At 33.5% G+C, this 13,277-nt stretch overlaps 1 protein-coding gene across 1 annotated transcript; it reads left to right on the plus strand.

Moving 5' to 3' along the window:
* Nucleotides 1-418: 418 nt before the first annotated feature.
* LOC126888689 (uncharacterized) lies at nucleotides 419-13,053 on the plus strand. The gene is made up of 2 exons (XM_050657057.1): nucleotides 419-633; nucleotides 12,888-13,053. Exons 1-2 carry the CDS (start codon nucleotides 419-421, stop codon nucleotides 13,051-13,053), a joined length of 381 nt encoding a protein of 126 aa, XP_050513014.1.
* Nucleotides 13,054-13,277: the final 224 nt, after the last annotated feature.

A 13,277-nucleotide genomic window follows, 5' to 3' on the forward strand; every position in this document is an offset into this window, starting at 1 on the left:
TATATTTTGTCTTGTATTGTCTATTTTTGAGTTGTAAAAGATATTCCAACAAAACAAGGTGAAGCTATATTAAATTAGATAATAACGTGTTTTAAGCTCACCGTGCATATTGTTAATATTTATTAATCCAGTACTTTACAGGAAAGACAATTTTCATGCTTCTCATTTCTCAGGAGTTCATCAGAGCGACTTCATTAAAATACATAATACATAAACCACGGTTAAGTAGGTAGGAAAGATATAAATACAATAAGAACCTACATATACCAGCAGAACTCGAAAGCAAAAAACAAATTTCAGCCAACAATATCAAAAGTTAATTTCATTAGAGGTGTTAAACAAGAGACCAAATCGCTTCCACCCTCTTTAACCTAGTTTTAGGGGTTTTTTCCATTCAGTATCCCACAAGGGATACTGCATGGAACACAAATTTATGGCTAATGCGGATAATTTAACAGTTGTAGCAGAGAAAAGAGAAGACATAATAATAAAAGCCATAAACAATCTGGATGTAGAAGCAAAAAAGGTGGGCTTAGTAATTAATGAAATCAAAACCGACTACATGAAATTAAACGAGGATGATCGAAGGGGACTAATAATAACGGGAAAATACAAATTTGAAGAAGTAACTAAGTGAGGGTAACTAGGGGTAACAATAGAAAAAAGCGGCAAATGCAGAATACAGGAAAGAATCCAGAAGGGTAATCAAGCTTTTGGAATGAATAACAAATTACTCAGCTCCAAAAACATCAACAGTCAAACAAAAATCGGAACGTATAAGACACTTATCAGACCAGTTATCACTTATGCAAAGAAAACCACGCAGTAAGACCAAAAAATATGAAGATCTAGGAATAGCAAAAAGAAAAATAATGAGATAAATATTGGGACCAAAAAGAACAAGCGACGGAGAAACAAAATGGGGAGCAATAAAAAGATTCAACAAGAAATGGGAGAAGAGAACATATCGAGATACATTACATAAAAGCAAATAACTAGAATGGGCAGGCCACATAATGAGAAGAGAAGTGATACAAAAAATTACGAACTGGAAACCCATGGGACCAAGAAAAAGAGTAAAACCAAGGATAAAATGATAAAACTGGATAGAGGAAGACATAAATAGTGAAAATAAAAGCCTGAAAGACTTTTATTTTATAAAAGCCAGAAACAAAAAAGATTGGAAATACATAACCAACGCTGCAAAGACACATACAGATCTATAATAAATATACCGAACAGGAATAATTCAGCAGGAAAAAAGGATTGAACAGATATGATGACGATGATGATAATATCGAAGTTGGTATTGTTTAAGATGCCAATACACGTCCTCGATACACTTTTTTTCATAAAGTTTAAAGAGTTGAAAGGTATGCTGTTCCGTGTCGGTGAATACATTCTATTAAACGTATTTGTGTGACTTGTTACCCAGAGTTGGTTGAAGTGTTTAATGGAGCAATAGTATGCCGAAAAAGTTACCACATTTTCCTTTATCGGAGATGCAAAGAAACTTTTTAAATCAACAACTCTAATAAAATCAATTAAATATAAATATAAATAATTGTCATGACGTATCAAAAAACTGTCAAGATATATAAAAATTGAAGAAGAAGTACAAAAACCAGTAAACATGGTAAACAGAGCAGAAGGATGTCTCAAAAATCCAATCTGGAGAAACAAATACCTCACAACGGAATCGAAAACCAGGATATATAAATCAACAATAAGACCACTAATGACATACACAGCGAAAACAAGAGCAGATACGGCGAAAACACAAAGACTGCTGAAAACAGCAGAAATAAAAGTCTTACGGAAAATAACAAACCACACTCTAAAAGACAGAGTAAGAAGTGAGGAAATACGAGCAAGATGTGGTATAGAAAAATAAACATGTGGACTAAAAGAAGAAAAAGAGAATGGAATCAAATATCAACACATAGAAAGAATGAGAAAATAGAATAGTGCGAATAGCAACAGACAAATCCCCAAATGACAGAAGATCATTGGGACGACCGAGGAAAAGATGGTCAGACGACGTCAATTGAGGCTAAAATCCGAAGTAAAACAGGCATTAAGCCTAAAGTTGGCAAAAAGAAGAATAATAATTATCATCATGAGATAAATACAAATTCACCTACCTTATTGGCCTATTTTTACTTAGTTGACCAAAAGAAGGAAAGATTGATAAAAAAACAACATTGTTTCAAATGAATCAAATTTATTGATATAAAAGAAATCAAAAATAAATTACTTTGGACATCTTTATACTGTTACAATTTGAAAAAGTTGTCCAAGTGTTACATAAAAAAAGAAATTAACATTGTTCAATACCTTGTTGGTTTCTGCAATTATTGTCCTGATTTCAGTCATTTGGAAATGTCCATGTTACTTCACTGAATTTTAAGTATAACAAAAAAAGGTGGAAAGTACAATGTTGGCACTTCGCTAAATATTTCATCATGAAAATTTCAGCAACAATCAATTCAAATACAACCGGCTTTTATTTTTGACATTTCACGAATTTTAATTAACTGCTTGAAATATTCAGTGTGATTATTAACACTTAACTGCTTATAAAACTTTTACCTTAACTCATGAGTAATTGTTTAAAACAAACTTAATTCCAATAATGAATAGTTGCTTCCAAAAAGAAACTTGGGTACATTTCAGACTCAAACGTAACCGGCATCTGGCAACCGCAGAGTAATGATGTTGAAAAAGTGTCTATTCGTTACAAAGTACTCGTTACTTACGAATACCGAAAGTAATGATTACTATACAGAGAGGCAATTCGTTACTTTTATTACTTTTATTACTCTGATTACTTCGTATCCATCGTATCAGAGCGAGTAACGATTATTGTCTCTACTTTGATTACTTTGATTACTCTGATTACTTCATTACTTCGTACCAATCGTATCAGAGCGAGTAACGACTATTGTATCTACCTTGATTATTTCGTTACTTCGTACATATCGTATAGAGCGAGTAACGACTATTGTTTCTATTTTGATTACTCTGATTACTTCGTACCAATCGTATCAGAGCGAGTAACGACTGTTGTATCTACAACCAGTACACTTGATTACATTCTACCAATCGTATCCCAGCGAGTAACGGACGGGACCGGTATTTTACGAGTGTTCTCAGATATTGTTATCGGTATAAAGCGTTTTAAGGGTATGAGGGTGAGGAGAAGATAGAAGATGAAACAGAGGGAGGTATAATGGTATACGTAAAATATGCAATGTATGTCATTAACAAAGATCGAATGCGAGAACCCTATGTCTTTATCAAGATCTGCTCGATTTGCCGATGTATATTAGATAGTAGATAATTTACAAATTCACAGAATGAAAATAAAAATAAAACCTACCTACTGAGAAATACGATTCTCGATATGATTACCGGTACTCAAATACAAAAATAACAAAAGTAATCATAGTAGTCAAAGTAACGAATACTGTAAATGATTACTTTGTACAAAAGTAACGATTTGTAACGAATAGTCGAAAGTAACTATAATCAACGTCACTACCGCAGAGCCATAACACAAAAGTATCTCAATTCATGGTTTCATGAGAAGTGCGACCGACTCCAGCAGATCCTAAACCGTAAATGAATTCATATTTATTACATACTCCGCAGTTAAAGCAACTTTTCCCTCATCCAGACGACGAAACATTCTTTCAAACCAATAGCCTTCGTAGACATAATCCGCTACTTTGGTTATATGACAATTTTCTACCCAATCAAAAAGCAACGTACCATTCTTGTGAGATACTGATACAGATCAACTGTACTAAAGTTACTTGTTGAAGTTAAACTTAACAGTATTAAGTGAATGAAGAAACCATGAATTTAACCAAAAAGCCGAAAATTTGATAAATATATCAGACAAAAACATGCTTAAGACAATGAACATACGAGTTAAATAGGAAAATGTATCAATTGATTTATTAGAAACCAAGTAAAAAGAGAAAAATTACAGTTGCCCCCCTCATCTTACTAGATTGAGTAGCAAACTCATCAATAAAATTTCGCAAGGTCTGGTTGACGATATCAAAATAAGTACCTAAATTATCAGTAGTAATTGCACAAGAGCTCTAAAATTATTGAATTTTTCCCGAGTGTCACTTTGGCAGTTTTAATTTCACGAGCCGAAGGCGAGTGAAATTATGTCAAAGTGTCACGAGGGCAAAAATTCTATATTAATTTTAGAGTTCGAGTGCAATTTGTTGCGATTATTTCATGAATAAAACTGTTCAAAACCAAAATTTTATTGTAATTTATATATGTAAGTACCAATTAGTGAAATTAAACACACAGTTGTTATAAATATGTATTTGACGGTTGAAAGTCATCACTTTTATAATTTTTAAAACATTTGTCATTAATGTCACTGAATGTATTTTTTCGTAGCAACGAAGGGCATCTGACGTAATATGCTTAACGACGGGAGATTATCAAAAATTATCACCTTAATTTGCATGTCTGTAGCTTTCTATTGGTCAGAATCTCCAATGAATGAAATAATCAATAAAATTATTGTAACACTATTGCGTCAACAAAAAATCTGACATACATCATCTAAAATTCAGAATAATACAACACCCAACAATAAGGATGATCAAAGATCAAAAGATCAAAAATTAAACAAGATTAAAACAAAAAAAAAACTTAAAATTAAAACAAAATTAAAAGATCAAACGAGAATACATAAATATAACGTTCCAATGTTTTGGGCTCTGAAATTGTAAACATGACTGATGCCTGCATGACCTAAGCCAAATAAGTCAAATTTTCAAGATTTTATTCACCTTTTATTAAAAATTACATTTTCATATTATATTAATTTTCACAATTATCTTATGGTAGAGGAGCCCAAGCGGGGATTTTTGCAGTAACTTTAGCCCGTCAGATTATCATATGGGGAGAACCCTTGTACCCTGTAGATGTACCTCTACCATATATTGACTCTAAACACAGGGAAGTTCGTTAAGGGGGGCCGAAAAAAAATATATATCCTTAGAAAAACTCGAAATCGTCAGATTAAGATAAGGTAAGTTAAGTACATGCAAAACAGTGTATATTTCAAAAATCTGACGATTTGGGCGGGGCATAAGGAAATGGGTGAGTCACAAAGTTTTACAAGAAAAAGCGAGTATTTCGGGAAATGAACGATATATCTAAAAACTAAAAAATACGTGCTCAATATTTGTTAAAAATTTATCGAATGATACCAAACACGACTGCCCACGCAGAGGGGTGGGTGGTAAATTTAAAATTTTAAATACGAATCCCGCGGTATTTCGCGAAATGAACATCAGATCGAAAAACTGAAAATACACTTATTCAATATATTTGAAAAATCTATCGAATGGCATTAAATACGACCCCACACGAATGTTGGGTGGGGGATTACTTTAAAATTTTTAATAGGAGCCCTCATTTTTTATTGCAGGCCAAGATTCCTTACGTAAAAATAAGTAATTTTGTTTGAAACATTTTTTCGAATTGTGGATAAATGGCGCTATAATCGGAAAAAACGATTGTTTGAAATGGAAAATTAAATTCAAAATGGAAAGTCCTCACTAAAATGGAAAACTTTACTTAACTTTTTTTCGTTTTAGAACCTACTCTTCACAACCTAATAGGTCCCCAAAGCGCTTGAGTGACTGCACATTTGGCATACTTTCCTCACCTACTATTATTTTTTTAACATTTCTAGAAATCTGTGCATCAAAACCAAACAAAAAAATGATATTTTTATTACAATTCGTTGTGGTTTATTCTTATGTATAATTGATTCAGTTATGTAATTTATTATGATAGTTTTATAGTAATGTAAGCGTACATGCCAATCAGATAATTTTTTAAATAAATTTTCGCCCCTGATGTCTTCAAAATTATTCATTTTTGGGGTGGCAATTATTTTGGTAATTTTGGTATTTCATAACGGCTACCTTTTGCAAATCCCCTACAAGATAATGAAAATTCCACAATATACTTTTCGAATGACTCACTGACATAATTGGTATGAAGAATGTGACACAATTTGTAGGAAGAATGCCTTCCAGATACTAGAAATCAACATCACTTCCACGACAATATCAGGTCCGTATTTGAGAGTACACTTTTTCATCACGTACCCTTTCGTAGTAGTAAATAATAATGTATTATTAAAAATTCTTGAAAGTTCTATATCCACATTAAATTATTTTTATAATTTTTTATAAATAAGTTCGAAGCGTCATATCCGAAGAAATAAACACTTCTATTGAAATAAGATTCTGGTAATTCCTGTATCTGTTGCAAAACAAATGAACGATGATTTAAAAGAGACGAGGGGAAATCTAAAATTGCGTTTCACAGCGAATTATTTTCATTCAGAGCCGACGATATATCTCCGATGATCCCTAATGAGGGTGAAACGTATGTAAGAGGTTAATGATCTTCTCTGAACATATTGAAATACATAAGATATCTTTAAATTTCACTTTATATTAGCTTACTCCTAGTTGAGTATGAATAGACAGGTGGTGAAATGCAATTTTAGATTTTCCCTAGTCTTCTTTAATTCTTCGTTTATGATTGTATTTCACGAATCGTTTATGAATTAGAAAGCATGAATACATGATTTACCAGAATCTGATCTTAATAAAAGTGCTTATTTCCTCGGAAATAAAGCTTGAAACTTTTATAAGTAGATGTTGCTAAAGCGTCTATCAAATTATTTGTTTTAATTCAGCATTGGGAGACAAATTATTCCACTTTTCGTTCGGAACAGACCACATATACCTCTTTTGGTCCCTAAAGAGGGAGAAACGTACGTAAGAGGTTGATGTTCCTCTTTGGACGAATTGAAATATAAAGTGTCTCTCATTTTCATTTTTGTAAATAGTTTTTAGGACAGTACGTAAATCATTAAAAAGTTGTTATAATCAAACTGAATAATTTATTTACTTAGCGTCTGTATTATTGCCTAGTTTCTACTGATATCTAAAATAACTATAGAATAAAGATAAATAATTTAAACTAAAAACTACCTAACTTTTGAAAAATTTTAAAGAGTCAGAAATAATTTTTCTGTTGACTTAATAGTTAAATGTGTAATAGGAAAGTAATAGTTATTAGATCTTGGGCCCACACTTAAAGAAAATATTGCTTCCCTCATTAAACACTGTTTTATTCCATTATTCAGGTTAAGTTAGACAACTTTTCTATTTCGGAAAATTTTCGGGAGGGGGCCGCGCACGGTGGTCCTTTTTCATAATCTATGCTTGCAAAAGGTATAAAATTCATCTTTAAATAATTGGTTCAAATGACACTCATTGAATACCTAGATAACCAGGTAAACAAAATAAATCGTTCTTAGAACTCAACTTCCACCTCGAAGTGAACAATTAAAACCGAAAGTTGTACTTCTTTACCGAACTTACGCTCAGTAGTTTCAGGCAATTTACCAGCGCCCGCGCCCTTTCAAAGTGAATTTAAGTGTACCTAAAACTGTTATTTTAATATTTTTTTGAAATGGAAGTCGAGCGAACAGGTATATTTACAATAATTATAAAACAATAGTTGTACCTTTGTTGATAAAAAAATATTTGATTGTAAAGATGATGATAGATTAGCACTAAAATAAGAATTTGTAAATATTTTAATAGAGTAGAACTTTTGGGATTGTTGCTAAACTATTTTTTTATTGTTACTTTATTTATTTATCTCTCAGAAAAAGTTACTCCTGTGTGCTCGAATGTGCTCTTTCTATATTTTTTTAATTTTTGTAGGTTCTTGTATTTTACATTATACAACAATGTTTTACCTGTATACGAACTTTCAGTCCCTTTCAGACCCAGTCTAAGAGCTGGGAGCGGATTTTGTGCGTGATAAGTAATATCGAAAAACTATACGGGGATATATTGAATTAACTGTATACATGACTTTCCCCAACGGCCGGAAACCAGAGTGGGGGACGAGAGTAATTATAGGGGGTCAAAGTCGCGGTTTTTATTATTTTTTTTGTGACGCTAATGATGAAGATAGTGCACCAAAATTTGGGAATAAGTAGATCATGACATTACTAAGTAAATTCTCTAGAGGCGGATCGCTACGTGGCGGGCAAATGTTGTGATGCGTCACAAAAAAAGTAATACAAACTGTGACTTTGATCCCTTAAAACTACCCTCATCCCCAACTCTGGTTTCCACCCCTGGAGATTTTGCTTAGTTACGTCATGATCTACTTACTCCCAAATTTTGGTTCACTATCTCGATCACGAACGTCACAAAAATCCCTTATAATTTTTATATTCACCCCTGCCCCCATCCCTTTGTCGGCACGCAACGTTCCGCCCCTGCAGATTGTACTTACTTACGTCATGACCTACTTTTCTTTCTCGATCATGAGCGTCACAAAAAAAAGTAATAAAAACCGTGACTTTGACTCCTTATAACTACCCTCGTCCCCCACTCTGGTTTCCGGCTCTGGGGATTTTACTTAGTTATGTCATGGTCTACTTATTACCAAATTTTGGTGCACTATCTCAGTCACGAACGTCGCAAAAAAACCTTTATATTTCTTATATTCACCCCTACCCCCATCCCTTTGTCGGCCACGCAGCGTTCCACCCCTGGAGATTTTACTTAGTTACGTCATGACCTACTTATTTCCAAATTTTGGTGCATCTCGATCATGAGCGTCACAAAAAAAATAATAAAAACCGCGACTTTGACCCCTTATAAGTACCCTCGGCCCCCACTCTGGTTTCCGGCCGTTGGGGAAAGTCATGTACACAACTAATTCAACATATTCCCGTATAGTTTTTCCATATTACTTATCACGCACAAAATCCGCTTCTATCTCTCCGACTAATTGTGGTGTAATACTTTTGCAACCATAGATCGTCAGAAAGGACCACTGTGGGCCGTTTCGTAAACATAGAGGTTTCTAAATTTTGGTGCGTCCGACAACTCGAGTACCCTTAAAAATTTGTCGTACTTTATTTTTATCAAAAAATCCTGCAAAAATCAGCTATGAGGGTATAAATTTTATGATTGTGATTTTGTGATTGATTTTATGGTTTACTATAAAGTCATGAATGATGATTTTTTTTTCTTTCCTGTATTTCCTTGCTTAGTTAAATTTTGTTAATCATTTGAAAATCAGTTTTCTTTTCGTACATAATTTGTTAACGTATAACCATAAAATATAATGTATCTTTCACCATTTTGCCAATTATTTCATCAGAAGGTTGAGTTATAACAAAAAAATGAGACCTATTGCTGATTAAATCGGTAAAATCGGCGAGGGGGCTATTTTTGGCATTTTGGCAGGCATACGACAGGCCCAAGGTCACCTAGAGGGCTAGAAAATAGACGTGAGCTATTTGTGCAAAGTACAATATTACCGGGATGGGGGTCGCGGGCTCCCATCCCTCATAAGTGGTCGAAAAGTCAAAATATTGCTCAAATACAATATTATTTATTCAAGAAAATGAAGTATATAAAAATTTCAACTGTATTACTATGTGTGTGTGTGTGTGTGTGTGTGTGTGTGTGTTCACAAAGAGGGGCTGGCATTAGATAAACTTTTTGCCACAGATATTTGAAAGTTGAAGATTGAAGATGTCATATTAAATTTTTATTTTAGAATCTTTAAGAAATTGTATGATAATATCATTAATAGTTTTGGTATTGAAGCTTAGTGGGTGTGAATTATTCAGCGGTAAACTTACATTCCGCTTCTGAAGTCTAGCAATTAGTGCTTTCGTATGGTATTTATTAAGTTCGCAATTAAAGATTATATGATTTAAATCTGCAGTAGAGTAGTTATCACATGAACAGAGAGAGTTGATACGCATTCCTATTTTAGCTAAATGTGCAGGAAAATTGCCATGGTTTAATCTTAAGCTACTTAGGGATGTGGAATAAAATCGAGTAACGTGATAGTCAAATATATGTGGGATATTTTGCGGAAGTTGTGGGTATATGTAAGTGTATGGATTCCTCGATGTTTGTACAAACTTGAGCCAAATAGTTTCCCATTTCTTTCTTAATTTTTTATGCCATTCAGGAATGTAATCGCTGGAGATTGTTAAATCTACTATTTCATTTAAAGTTGCTGAATTCTTTGCTATTTCATACACTATCTCATTTTCTTTGATTCCGGCATGTCCTTTTACCCAGATAAAGACCAAGTCACTGCTACTATTTTTAAATCGAGCGATTGTCTTTCTAATATGGCATAACAACTCATTGTTGTGTTTTTTGGTTATTGGTTGTGATATTGCCTCAAGAGCAGATAAAGAATCTGATAGTATAACCGTGTTTCCAAAGTTCTGTTCAACCGCGTAAGTTAGGGCTCTTTCAATAGCATAAAGTTCGGCAGTGAAGATAGATGTACATTTAGGTAGTCTAAAAGAATTACCACTTTTTATATTAGAAATAATAAGCGCTACCTACACTATTACATGTTTTTGAACCATCTGTATAGATGTATTTATAATTAGAAAATTCAGATAAGATTAATTTTATAATTTTATTGTTTTGGCATGGTAAGTTTCTGTATGGAGGTTTTATGATCTTTGGAAAAATTGCGATTTCCTCAATAGAAAGGTTATATATGGGTAATATTTGTTTAGTGATAATGCTAAAGTTGTTAGTTTCTAGATAAGTATCTGTAAGAGGGGGAGAAGTTTTAATTCTCCAATAAGAATTTGTTAAGTTATATTCAGTGAGACTGTTAATTTTACTTAATAATTTATGTGAGTCTAAAGTCCTGGTCTTTAATAGAAACTTATTAGACAAGAATTCTCTTCTAAGGTTTAGAGGAGGTTCCTGCACTTCTGCTAGAATTGCAGCACATGGCGTTGACTTAAACGCACTAATACTATGTGTACTAACATCGCAGTATCGATTTTACCCAATTAAAAAAATGGTTTAAATAACAACTAGCTGTACAATTTCCACAGGATAAATAGATTGTTTCCTTTCATGCCATTCCAACTAAATAAGATATTTGAAAAAAAAATTAATTGGGATTGGGGTTTTTAAAAATTTTTAGTTTATTATTTTAAACGTAATACGGATCTATGATATTTCTGAAATAAAATTAAAGTCATTCATGAATATCATGAAGATTGTAAATGTTATTTGGGTGTAAAATATACATGCAGGTAAAATTTACTCAAATTAGCGTCTGGAACTTGTCTTATCAAAGACGGTCCTGGTGATGTCAAGAACACCCCATATATGACAAACGTGAAGGCACCCGAAGCATCTATCCACTAGACTCGAGTATTCGAAACCTCGAAATCGCGTTTCTCTTATTGTTCCCTTACGGTTTCGATTTACCCTCCTGTCTCTGTCCCCGACCCGGGATCCCTATCTCTATTCCTGTTCCTGTTGTTACTTTCACTCTCCGTTATGTAAAAGGGGAACGGAACATTCGGCTTTATATTGGCAAGATATCGAAATGGTGCATATTCAACTGCACTATTATAATATATATCAAAATTACAAAATGTAAAAAAGATGGAATGCAACCGTAGACACGTGTTTCTAGCTCATTAGTCGTCATCAGTAAGGTATAGCCAAGTTAGAAAAAGGAGCAACTTAACTTGGGAAAGGATCACTACAGGAGCAATGTTACCATTTGTGTCAAAAATGTCAGAAGACCCTGCCTTTCAAGGCGACGACTAACACAGTCACGAACGTAAAGCTGACTGAAGAAAGGATAGCCAAAACGTTATGAAATTTCATTATTCAAAAAGTTCTGCATGGTATATATATCTCCGATACAAAAATAATAAATGAGTAGTTCATGAAAAGGATATAAAAAAGCTAAAAAATCCGTTGAGAGTTTAATAAATGAAAAATTTGACAAAAGACGAGTGGAGCTAGCGCAGACAATAACGGCAATTATTATATCATCAAACTAATAAATGTGAAAGTGGTTAAAATATTTAATATAGTAAAAAATGGACAAAGGTAACAAAATTCGGCCAAGTGATATCGCTGGGGAAATATGGACAAGGCTAGGAGAGGCATAAATAAGTAGGCTAACAGGATTGTATATTAGAATTATGGGACAAACTCCAGACAATGGAGAAGCAGTATATTAACACTTGTTTACACGAATAAGGAAGATATACAACAGGCCAGCATCTGCATGCCGCAGAGTCATGTAAATAGAAGAGAGAATAATTAAAAGACATTGAAAGGATATGCGAAGAAACCGAAATTCAGTTTGTATGTGTACAAGGCAGATCAACAACATATACAAGTTTCATTATAAGGAAGCTGATAGGACCATATAGGAATAAAGCAAACAATGCTCATATGGTATTTATTGATTTTGAGAAAGCATGTTATGTAAGATATAATTCCTCGAGAGGTTTTATGGTGGGTGGTCAATAATAAAGGAGTTCCTGGTGATTACGTAAAGACTATGAAAGTCACCATGAGCTGGTGCTCAATTCATTGTGATGATGTTATTTTGGTAAGAACAGGGCTGGATTTACATATGGGCTGAATGCCGCCCAGGGCGGCAGAATTCAAGGGAGGCAAATTTTGGTAAAAAAGTAAAAAATGGCGGGGAGGGGAGTGGCAAATTGTGGATATGAATAGCCCAGGGGTGGCAAATCTTCAAATCCGCATGTGGGTAAAAACTACAAACAAAAACTGGAATAGCGGAGGACAACCACTTAGTTTAAAACTTAGTAGAACAAAACAGATGTTATTGGAATCTTCATTTAAAATGATGTTTACACTACAAATGCAATGATATCTTTGTATAATGAAATAATTGTCAAAAAGAATAGTACCTAGGATCGGTATTAAAAGGTAATGGTAAACTATACGGTAATGTTTTCATTATAGGTACGGGAAATGGATGAAGTGGAAAGAAGCAAGTGGTGTGTTGTATGATAGAAGTAACAGACAAGTTTCAACGAAACTAAAAGAAAAACTATATAAAGCTACCATAATAACAGCTATAATGTACAGAAGTGGATGTTGGGTAGCCACAAAGAAAAGGAACAACTAATGCTATGGCGGATATGAAAATGTTTAGACGGATGCGAGGAGTAACAAGACAGAATTAAATTAAGATTATGTTACATTATATTATGTATATATTATATTATAATAATAATAGTCTTCTGTTTTATGCCGCTGTGGCTATGGGAGTATAGCAGGGTAGTCTGCTATATCTAGAGACTGCGGTATACAAGGAAGGTTACAGGGCCGGCGCTTCAACCGCCTGTTATT

This window comes from Diabrotica virgifera, chromosome 7, assembly GCF_917563875.1.
Source record: "Diabrotica virgifera virgifera chromosome 7, PGI_DIABVI_V3a".
In the NCBI taxonomy this organism is placed as follows: domain Eukaryota; kingdom Metazoa; phylum Arthropoda; class Insecta; order Coleoptera; family Chrysomelidae; genus Diabrotica; species Diabrotica virgifera.